Source organism: Tachysurus vachellii, chromosome 4, assembly GCF_030014155.1.
Source record: "Tachysurus vachellii isolate PV-2020 chromosome 4, HZAU_Pvac_v1, whole genome shotgun sequence".
In the NCBI taxonomy this organism is placed as follows: Eukaryota; Metazoa; Chordata; class Actinopteri; order Siluriformes; family Bagridae; genus Tachysurus; species Tachysurus vachellii.
In genome coordinates, this window is record NC_083463.1 from 23,374,121 (window position 1) to 23,386,499 (window position 12,379).

The 12,379-nt window shown below is 33.7% G+C and overlaps 1 protein-coding gene across 1 annotated transcript; it reads left to right on the plus strand.

Moving 5' to 3' along the window:
• Positions 1 to 473: 473 nt before the first annotated feature.
• Positions 474 to 7,307, plus strand: rhebl1 (Ras homolog, mTORC1 binding like 1). The gene is made up of 8 exons (XM_060868387.1): positions 474 to 848; positions 1,287 to 1,358; positions 2,694 to 2,761; positions 4,160 to 4,242; positions 4,363 to 4,419; positions 4,506 to 4,553; positions 4,685 to 4,766; positions 4,868 to 7,307. The coding sequence occupies exons 1-8, from the start codon at positions 797 to 799 to the stop codon at positions 4,958 to 4,960; spliced, it is 555 nt and encodes a 184-aa protein (XP_060724370.1). The 5' UTR covers positions 474 to 796; the 3' UTR covers positions 4,961 to 7,307.
• Positions 7,308 to 12,379: the final 5,072 nt, after the last annotated feature.

The following is a 12,379-nucleotide window of genomic DNA, read 5'->3' on the forward strand; positions in this document are numbered from 1 at the left end:
TAGTATTGAAGACTTTAAAGAAATCAAAAAAATAATAATAATATAGACCTTTCGTATTGGGGTCTTGAACTCTCAGCCAAATTCACCTACAGATGTAAGTAGCTTGTTATAGTTGTAGTTCTCAAATGATTACTTACGTTATCCATTTTTAACTTTATTTGACAATTAACATATGATTTGTTTTAGCATTTGTAGAACTATATAAAGTGTTTAACGGTTTAAAGAAACCCACTAGCTAGCCTATGTACCATGTCACACATTTCTATATCATATTAATATCCATATTTTGACAATGACTGGTGATAAATACTAATCCGCGACCGAGGGACCTTAGGGCTCTGAATGAGACGCAGCCAAACGAGAATTTGAACACACCCACAAACCCTGCGAGTAACTGTCGTGCGCGGCGAAGTGAGCTTTACGACAGTTTTTAGTTCTCGAAAACTAGTTTTCCGACAGAGACATGAAAGTACCAAGGCGGTGAATAAGCTTTTTATCGCTTGTCGAGATTCGTTTCGAAAACTAGTTTTACATGGTTACAGCAGGTGACTGTTGACTAAAAAGTATTCTGGACGACTGTATTCAAGGTGTAGGCCGTACGTAGAGTTTATAATCCATGCGATTTTGTCGTTAGAAAAGTTAAAACTCGAGGCCCAGCCAACGGAGCAGCACGGAAGAAAAAAGTTTTGTTATTGTCATGTGACGTGATACGCATGTGGCGATAAAGTGTGGCTAATCTTTCGGCGTATTTACAACCAGTTACTTGATTTCAGCGTACAAGTCCTATTTTCAAGGCATGCCTCAACCGAAATATAGAAAGATTGCTGTTTTGGGGTACCGGTCTGTAGGTAAGTGTTGACTTAGGATATGTATTGGTCTGTATTTGCTAACTAGAAAATTAGCAAGCTAGCCAGTCACGGTGACTTAGCCCTGTTGTCGTTTGATTTTCTTTACAAATGAAAGTGATTAAATCCTCAGCTGCTGCTTGACAGGTTAGCCGTTTTAGTCACGGAAAAAGCACAACAAAATTTTTAAAGTTACCAACATTTTTTTATTACTTTTTTGTTGAATGTCATTTTTAGGTAGTTAGCTAGCTGAACCTGCTCAAAACCTCGCACACACGCCGTGTTGTTCTGATTCCGCACTGCTGTGTATGACGGTTTGGACCGAGTATTAACGCGGTTTTGAATTATGTTGAGCCTCATTGAGGTAGATAGATAGAGTCAGGTAGATAGATAGAGGTTTCACAGTGTTGCTAAGTAACTTTTGATCTTCTTTTACAACAGGAAAGTCCTCTCTCACTATTCAGTTCGTGGAAGGGCAGTTTGTAGATGCATACGACCCTACAATCGAAAATAGTGAGTACATCACTTGCTTATACAACTTTGCAGTTGTTTTTTTTTTTACCCATCTTTGTGTTTGTAACCTTCATTTGTAAGGTGATTGCGGAATCAGACACTGTTGTGGGTCATGATTTTATTCAAGGTTAAATACACAGTGTCACCTACACAGTGATGTTCAGGAAAGTTAAGGTGAAATGAAAACTCAGCTTATACCTCCATAGACCGTGCATATAAATAAACTACATATGAGAAACTCAAATCAAGCTATTTGAAGATTCCATTTGCAGACTCAGGACTACGGATTGTGTGACATGACATGACATTAATTAAGCTAGTATATCACCTTCACTGGGGATTTTTCAATGATATGATATACATCACAATTAACCTAATGTTGCGGTAAAAGAAGTCAGTCACTAGTATAATAACGAAATTATGAATTAACAATAATTATATATATATTTCATTTATTTATTTTACAGTATACAGGATTAAACCCAAAAGTTTAACATAACATCAGCTCAGTTTGTTTGATTGCCGGGAAAAACTCACTCTCACAATAGAAATTAATTTTAAGAATTTTAAGAAAATCCTCAATATCTCCGGAAAAAGTGTGTTGACCTAATTTAACACAGTAAAAAAACGCTTAGTATGTCATCAAATTCCTCAGCTCTGCTACCAGCGGTTCATTTTTCTGTCCATTCTTATTTATACTAACTACAGAATGAGTAGATAGTAAAATATAAAATATTAAAATAGATTCTTAATTTATAACCACCACCCACTTTTACATAAAATTTTAGATGCAACATATAGATTACATAACTACAGAAGATTATTTTTTTGTTAGACATTCAAACTAGCAAACTACTTGAAAGTGGATCTGATTCACCTGCTCTAATCTACTGCAGGGTTTCCCAGTAAAGTGTAATTCTTTAAATACAATACGGTGACATGTATTTGGCTCTTATAAAATAATGTAAACGCAATAAACTCATCATATACATATTGCATACCACAGAGGAAAAGATGGATACTGGGTTGTAACTGCAGTCCTAGATTGATCGTTTATCTGATGGTGCCTTTTATTTATAGTTAAATTATTATTCATTGTAAAGTCTTCTGAGTAAGGGTGCTTTACTGCTTTATTTACAATGAAATTCATGTTGATTCAGAATTCATGCTGAAGTCTCCGTGTAGTTTGCAAGCCATCTCGCTAACTTTGGCTGTACAAGACTACTCTAACTTTTCATGTACAACACAGAAATGAATGTTTTCTAATAATTACAGTCATCCTATTATTTTATATCATTTGCCAACCATTTTCTCTTTTCTTTGGCTTTGTTGTAGCTTTTAATAAAATGGTGTCTGTAAATCGACAAGACTTTAATCTTCAGCTGGTCGACACTGCTGGACAGGTAAAAAATAAATAAATAGGTCTTTAGTTGTATTCAGTGCTAGTAGTGCATGATTTATTCCGTTATTTACTATGTTAAGTTGGTCTAAAGATGAAAATCAGAAAAATAGCGAAATTTTGAAACATTTTATTTACATGTTTTGATGGTTTGTATAAAAATACTTTGCATGATCAATACTTTTCAAATAATTCTTATATGTTCAGTAAGGGATATTGGAAAGTCATTATTTTATCTGCCAGTGGGCATTTCACAAAGGAAATGGTGTAATGTTTGACCTGTAGACTGAAAACTAAACGTTTAACATTCTTTTTGCCCTTTATTTGTATGACAGTTATTGTTTATTTTTTACTATTTAAAAAAAAAATCTGATGTTGACCCAAAGTATTCTACAGGTCAATCAAACAAATTAATCCACAGTAGAGTTATGTTGTATATAGGGTAACAATAGTAAGTTTATAGTAGTAATATTAGAGTAATAATAATAGAAATTAATAATTAGTACATTTAAATACAGGATCAATTATTTACCTATTTCAAATTAATGAAGATGCTGACCTCACATAGAAAGGGACACTCTAGGAGTATAGGACCAACCACAGCAAAGGCACGGTGGGGAAGTACAATAGATGTGATTGATTTATTGGGCACAATATCAATACAATAATAATATCTGCTGAATTGTGGATGGATTGTAAAATAAAGACATAAATCTAAAAAAAATGAATAAACTGGAATTTCTTCCATTTCAATAGTCTCTGATCTAGTATACAGCTGTAAATAAGTAATTAGTCATCATCCCACTAACCATGTGACCCAGAAGCAGATGGTTCCCTTTTTAGTCCAGTTCCTCCCAAGAAGGAAGGTTTCTTCCTCAGATTCTCATGGCTGGGGATTTCTTCCTTGCTAAGTCACCTCTGGCTTGCTCATTATGGATATTAAAATCTGAATTAAATATTTCTCTTCAAATGTTCTTTGTTAAAAAGCTATATATATATATATATATATATATATATATATATATATATATATATATATATATATATATATATATACACACATACACACACACACACACACACACATTTTTATATATATATATATATATATATATATATATATATATATATATATATATATATAAATATATATATATATATGTGTGTGTGTGTGTGTATATATATATATATATATATATATATATATATATATATTTTATATTAAGTGTGTGTGTGTGTGTATAATTTTTTTTTTCTTCATACTCATATTGCTGGGAGTATGGCAATGGGATTAAGTTTCAGATTTCAGAAACTATATCTGACAAAGGAGTGATATAGCAGTAAGTAAACTGTGTATTTTTTATCTGTTGTGTTTATTATGTGCGCTCTTTTCGTCTTTCAGGATGAGTACTCAATTTTCCCACAGTCTCACTCAATGGACATTCACGGTTATGTTCTGGTGTACTCTGTTACCTCAATGAAAAGGTTGGTTCTTTGTGTGTAGTTATTCATGTAGTTAATTGGTCTATTTGTCAGGCATTACTTTAAGTCCTGTTTCTTTTGTTCTTTCTCTATGTACCCTGAAACATTTACTCTTGGCACTAGCTTTGAAGTGGTTCAGGTTCTACATGACAAGCTGCTTGACATGGTTGGAAAAATACAGTAAGTGTGTTTGTGCATGTGCACAATTAAATCTGTGTGAAACAGATTGATTGTGGGGAAGAAAAAAAAACTGTTTGTTTTTCTAGGGTGCCTACAGTATTGGTTGGAAATAAAAAAGACCTTCACATGGAAAGGTAAGTACAGCAGGGCAGAAGAAAGTGAAACAAAGAATTTGAGGAGTGGTTCAAGTCTATCTCACTCACTCTCTCTCTTGCACTCACTCTCTTTCTTGCTCTCTCTCTCTCTCTCTCTCTCTCTCTCTCAGAGTTATTAAACCAGAAGAAGGCAAGAAGTTAGCTGACTCTTGGGGAGCTGCCTTTATGGAATCATCTGCCAAGGAAAACCAGGTAATGGTTGTATTATTTCAGTTTCATTATTTCAGTTTCATTTTCCAAACCATTTGATGCACTAAATGTTATGTGCACGTTACTCTTTTTTGTGCTTACAGACAGCTGTAGAAGTTTTTAAGCTGATTATTTTGGAAATGGAGAAAGCAGATGGAAATGCCCCATCTGAGGACAAGAAATGTTGTGTAATGTAGGTGATGGTGTCTTACATAAACACACAGCAAGCTGCCTGGGCAATGTTAAAAGTGACATCACCACCAGTCAGCGCGGTTCAGTATAGTGGTGGGACTGCTGTTCTAAACCTTTATCCCACTCCTCACAGCAGCTGGAAAGATTTATATATGAGTGTATACAAAATTCAGAAAAGCACTATGAATAGTATGTAATCCCGGAAAAAGAAAATCCCCTGAAAGGAAAATATCTATAGCTTCACTTACACTACTGTTCATTATCCATCAAAATACTTAGAGGTGCATTTGAAGAAAATTGTTAAAGCCTCTAGTGTTTTAATTGTACATCTTAAATTCTGACTTTGTTGCAATGTTGGGCCACATAGCACACATCTAATAACCTCTGTGCCATAGGGATTTGTTGAATGAACTATGACCTGGTCAACTCCTGCTTGATAATATGCCTTCAACATAACATGAATGAATTAATCATGACTTATAAATCCATTTTTCCATTCATGATTTAATGTACCTGATGCACTCTTGATGTGACTGGGCAGGTATTATATTTTTTCCTCAACAAATATTGAGGCCTAATGCAAGTGCACATTTTTTATTTTCAGGTTAATTTCTCCTCATTTTATCTGCTTTTTTTGTCTCTTTGTTATTAGAGATGTGCTTTTTTTCTTTAATTGATTGTCTAGTATAGCTTTGCTTTGGTTCATGCTGCTGCAGCTGTGTGTAGGGTTTGTAAGAAATGTAGTTCCATATGGTGCAAAAGTTCATTGAACTTTTCCTTGACAATATACCAAAGTCAGTCATCAGCAGGAAAATGGCTTTTAAATAAATACTTTTATGCCCTAGGAATAATGTAGTTGTTTTTTTTTTTTTTTTTTTGCTTTTGAGGTAAAGCAGTTAATCATGTTTTATGGGATGGTATAGGGTAAAGTGGAGTTTGATTAGATATTTAGTTTAGCTTCAAATTAGGCATTAACATCATTGTACAGCAAAGTCTGAAAAATAGCATATCTTGAATATGTTGAAATATGAGAATTGAGTTCCTGAAGCTTCAGAAATTGAAATGAATATTTACTTTCAGATAGAAAATTTAGATTCAGATCTCTCAAAACATGTAGTTATCCATTAACAAACATAAAAAAATATATCTATATTTTTTTAATTTTTGTAATTTGTTCTGGAGAAAGTTTTGGGTTAAAGCATTTGGACAGTAAGAAGGTAGTAACATAATGCTACAGTTTGGGGTAGGAATGAAAAAGCCCTTACCATCTGAGTTTGGAGGAAAAAGTGTTTTTCTTCTGTCAAGCTCTAATTTTTTCATTATCAGCTGATTGTTAAAAACTCATGGAAAGTTTGAGATTTATCCCTTAACACCCAGACATCCAAACTCTTTATGATAAATAAAGCTATAATATAAAAAACTATTAATAATCTCATTAAATTACCACAGTGTTATAAACTAAAGCAATTTCCAAGTTATTTAATGGTGCCGCACACAAGTATTCTAGCTGTACATTTTTCAGGTGTGTGGTTTGAGAAAATCTTTAGCACACTTGTGGTTCTACAAGGCAAATTGTTTACTGGAATAATGGAATTGGGTTGGGGTTCAACATCGAAAGTTTTAGCTTTGTTGGACTGATTTAACTATTACGTATTGTGCAAATCCTACATATTAAAAACTAAAATATTTTATGCTTGATCAGCCCTATAATTCAGACTTAACTTGACTGTCCTTTTGGGGTCTTTATTTTAATTAGTGTAGATAACTGCTATATTAAGAAAGAGAGGTGATGCTGTTTAAAGTGCCTTTACTCCCAAAACATGTTTGGTCTGTAATTATGTCGAAGCAGTGAATCTTGTCATATATTCTTTACACAATGTAACGTGAAAGCTCCTACTCATTTGGCATCAGACTGCAGTTTGTATACATCTTATCCAGGCTAGTAGCTTGGCCCCACATTGTCTTGGATGAACACATCAAGAAAGGGATAAAAATTGCCTGACAGGTTAAATTAAAACAATCATCATGTAATCAAATAAGGCTATTTCTGGAATTCAGTGTGATAAATCATGGTGTCATAAAAATCAGCAGGTAGTTACCTTTAGTTTAGATTACTGTTAGAAGGAGGAAAGTTACCAGCATCCATTTGTTTATAAAATATTCAGACACATTAAATTTTGTTAATATATGGTGCTCTTTCAGGGTTCTTCTTTTTAATGTCACCTAAAGTTTGTATTTATGGGGAATCCTCTTACTACATGCCCATAACCTGAATCTCTGCTGTGGGGGTCATAGTTAATTCAGAAAATCTTGCTGTATACAATTTTGTATATACAAATAAAATCTGTACTCCTCGAAATGCTGTCTATCTTGTGTTCTTTCACTATCAACAATTTAAAATGGGGTTATTTACAAAGTAGCCAAAGTACATGTGCACTACTTATATAAAGGACTATTATTAGGTATTAACACTGGGTAGGGATATTCCTTGGTACTTTTAAGTTAAACTTTCATCTATTCTACCTCATCCCAAATGTGTTATTTTGTATTCAAAATGAATACTGGAAGTAGCCATCAAACAATGGGTCCATGAATGGATGCACATGGTCAGAAAGCATGGACATTCAAATGATGATTGGGCCTAATGAACCCTAAAAGTGTGCCATTCCCCAAACATTACACCACCTCCACCAGCCTGAGAAATTCTCACCATTCTGAGAAACACAAACCAAACCATTTGGCACTAACAAACATGTCACAGTCAACATGAATGGCAACATTTTATCCCATTCTTCTGGTTGATGTGATTACCTGCAACTGCTAGACCAGAACTGCATGATATGCAATGCACTACAGGCACATGATTGGCTAATTATATAATTGTATAAATGTGAAGGTAAACAGGAGTTCCTTATAAAGTGCTCAGTACACAGGAATCAGTTTCATCCTCAAAACAAAGGCCTTTTTTCCCCACACAAGCACCAGACACGTATAGGAGGTGTAGCCAGAGTTCAAAGGCAGCAGTTAGATTGTATGTTAGAAGTGAATGTGTAATTGTAGTTTTATAGTTTTCTTGTTTTGTATGGCAATGGCACATTTCTGCTCTTTTATGAAACTTTAAATAAAATAAAAAAAATAACACTGGCTTAATAAAGAAAGCCTATAAAAGAGTTCTATCTATCTATCTATCTATCTTAAAAAAAATTAAATATCATTATAAATATCAAGATCTACAATGTAACTTCTCTAATGATTATAGTTTGTAAGTCTGCTTCTGTTTTTACTTGGTTTTGCATCAAGACATTAGCTGTGAAATAAAATGTCACTTTCACTAAAAATTGTATTCACGAATATTGGTCTGTATGTTCTGTGACAATCTTATAGACATATTGGATTAAGTTTAACCAGTAATAAATTTATGGAAAGGAAAATTTCAGAATTTAAAAAAGGAACTGCACAGTAATAACATAATCTGTAACTTAACTGTTGTTCTCAATGCCTATATTTATCATTTAACTACGTCTCATCTATCAGCGAATGACACCTGAAGCACTCAGATAAACACACACACACACACACACACACACACACACACACACACACACACACACACAAAAGCTATTTATCATAGCCAAGCTACGAAACCATGGGGACACCATGCTCTAGAACACTTCCTGTTTCTTCATTGTGCCACTTGACTGAAAACGCCCTAATACAACTTTGAAGAAAGTTTCAGTTTCAGCAGAAAACTGTGACTGAGTAAGACCATGGGCCAATAGGTGTCCTCCCTTGATTCATTAGGATTATAGATCCTGGTCTGGGCCAAAGAAAATGTCTTTCCTACATACTGTATGTTGGTGCTATTGCTAACAGCTTGAAGCACTGTGTCTTCACTGGACATCTCCACTAGATAGCAGTGTTGTTCCATCTAAGAGCAATGAGACCTACACCACCCCTACAAGGGACCCTTTTTATTCAGGCTGACTCTTTCACTGTGAGTACAGTATGTAGGCACAGAGTACATCCTGAGAAATTCCTGGGCACATTGAGCACACTGGGAATACAATACTGTATTTGCATTTAAGCAGGATATTTAATCAACTGCACAAGCAAAGTGTTTTTGAAGTTGTAGGAGGTGAATTTAGTTGATATTCAAAATGGTTCACATTGTAACATGTAAATAATGAAAGAGAACAAACGTTCATGGTTTTATAAGGATCAATACAAAAACAACAAAAGGTTTAATAACAGAAAAGAGCTTTTTACTTTCAGTTTTACTTACAAATATTTGAAACTTGTCATTTCTTAAAATAATTATACAAGAATTAAATATTTTTTACAAATATGCGGAAAGTACTGGCTTAAGTTTAAGCTATTAATTTTTTATGTCTTACCTTATTTCTGAGAGTGTAGTTCATCTCTGTCTTGCGATGTTTAACAAAGCACTTTGCAAGCAACAAAGTTTCATGTAATATCCCACAAAATTTTGTCAGCCTTGTTCTGAGACTTGTTCTATATTTTCTTTTTTTAGACCAATGTTTTTATCCTCTGTTGACTTCCACTTGTTCCTTCCAAAGTTTTCCCTCAAAGAATTCAGTGTGTTTTGAATTTTAATGCAACTTTGCTAACTGTGCTTGTCTGTCAAGTGTTGTTTGGGTCTTGGTTTAGTCAGTGTTTCAGGGTATGCAAACTTTTCTGGGTACACTACCAAACACACGTCCCTGCCAAGTATTTGCCTGTAGATAGATACATACAACCCTCAATAAGCTACATACAAGCATCATAGTGCAATCTGTGTGCCATGCTTTCCCATAAATCTCTCTGAACTTTAATGCAAAAAAAAAAGTACCAATTTCAGGGTCTAATTCAGACATTGCAAACTTTCTAATAGTTGTAAAAGTGCAAAAGTAAAAGTACTACTGAAAAAATATATATATATATTCAAGACAGGGGGTACTCCAGGACCAGGGATGGGAATCTGTGCTCTGAGGCATAATTTCTTTTGCAACATTATTAGTACCACTTCTGCCTTCTGGTCCATTGACTGGACTCGCGATAGTGATATTTTACAGTTTATATCTGCAAGAGTTCCGAAAGATGATCAGACATGCAAAAATACTTGCAAAGCTCCTTCTAGCAAGGTGGACTGTAACTAAGACCTGATTGACATCTTTCTTTTTGTACTACAAATAATGTAGTAGTAAACAGTGCAGCCAGAAACACAAGACTCAAAGTATTTCAAAACTGAAAAGCTTTAAAGCACTAAATATAAGTAGTCCATAGTTTTAGTAATGCTGTAGAACTGCTAAGGTCAGTTGTTATTCATAGCCCTGGTATTGGTGTACTCCCTGTCCTACACATTTTAGGGTTTTTGATATATCCTCTTTATATATTGACAGCAAATCATCTGTTTCCACCTAACTCTCTCTTCAGCATCCTCTTCACTCGCACCAATTACTTTACTTTACTTTATTATATTCTGAACTTGTATATTCTGAAATCTGAACTTGTCCCCAAAACAGCCAACCAGAGCTATCCCACAGATGTTCTCATTCCTAATATTGTCCATCCTCGTCACTCCTAAAGAGAACGCCAACATCATCTCTTTACTCACTGTTACAGTCTCTAACCCCTACAAAACAGCTGGACTCACTACTGTCTTGTACACCTTTCCTTTGAATATATATATATATATATATATATATATATATATATATATATATATATATATATATATATATATAAAATTCATTGATGCTCACCATCTGTGACTGTGACTATGATGAATCTCGTTTTTATTCTATTGTAATATACTTTTATTGACATATGGTTTTGTTGATCATCTTCATTCTTTATGTAACATATTTTGTAATTTAATTTGTCTGTAATTATTATGCATACATCAATATGCAAATTAGACAAATACATCCTCTAGTGATTTTTGGAGCATGCTTTATTTACTTTCCTCTGAAAAGATTTGCCAACAAAAAAAGCAGCTTGATTTTTATAAACATATAAGTCCAAAATAATCAGATGTGTTTAGTGATTCATAATGAATTAAGCAAAGAAAAACAACACTACACAACACAACAACAGCAAACACAACAACAGCAAGCATGCTGATATATGAAAATAATGCATTCCTTATGTATGCATTATTTTCATATAATAGCACGGTTTGGACTATATTATTCCACTTATATCACAGCGATTTACTAACAATTATAACGTTTGATTTATTAATGTGCAAACTTGTGCACATTTTAATGATTTATAGTTTATATAGATTTAATGTTGCAGGACATCTGACATAGTAAAATAATAGTTGCGATGAACTAGCATAATCTACCTTTCTCTCTCTCTCTCTCTCTCTCTCTCTCTCTCTCCCTCTCTCTCTCTGTCTCTCTTTGTCTCTTTCTTAAAAAAAAATGCAGCTTTTTTATTTTACTTTATTTTACTGTCCAAAACATTTTCCTGTGCTGATGAATGCAAAGTACGACAATAGTTTCAAAATGCTTATAACTGAGCCCCATTCCATAGAGGTGAAATTAATTCGGTGTTACTCTAGAAACAATAATGTCTTAGAACATCTGCATTAATGTTAACTTAATGGTTATGCTAGAGCCATAACTACCTGTGCTGTAAATAAAATAAAAAAAATTGTATGAAATACCAATTTGTATGAAATAATAATAATCTACTACTCACTAACATAAAAATTGTTAGTGAGGGATAATTTTATGTACACATTAGGTGAATCACAGTATCAAGCTGACATAATTTCCAATGAGAGTTGCCAACTTCCAGCAACATAAGCAACAGCAACCATTGGCAAAGGGACATGTTAAGAAAAGTTCAACAAACTTTTCTTAAAAAGAGTGACTTGAAAAAAAAAGAGTGACTTGCTGCAACACATGGCATTATGAAGAAATACAGTGGACACACATGGTCTGTACCAAAGTGCACACACTGCTCTCATCTTTCCCTCATCTGCATGTATCCATATGCATATAAACACTGGTGAATTTTATGTAAAAATACTCTCCCTCCACATTGTTTTATTTTAGCAACAATAAAAACTGATTTGTTGTAAAGTGTAATACCAGGTGTGCCACCAACTTTTAATGGTTAGTACTGTTAACACTAACAGTGTTAAAGTATTATTGCCAACTTAATGATATTGTCTCGTGACTTTTCAGACCACTTTATTCATCAAAAAAAGGTACCTTCCTTACATTCGTTTTCCTGAAAACAGAACATCCTTCTTTAGGTTTGTTACCTAGACTGAGAATAGACATTATGTTGCTTCTAACTTTCTCTGTGAGTGATCATTTTACATTTAAATATAGGCACTAACAGCACAGTCATTGTCTTTAATTTATATTTAAGGTGATTTTATCTGACAACACTGTAGTTACAAAATG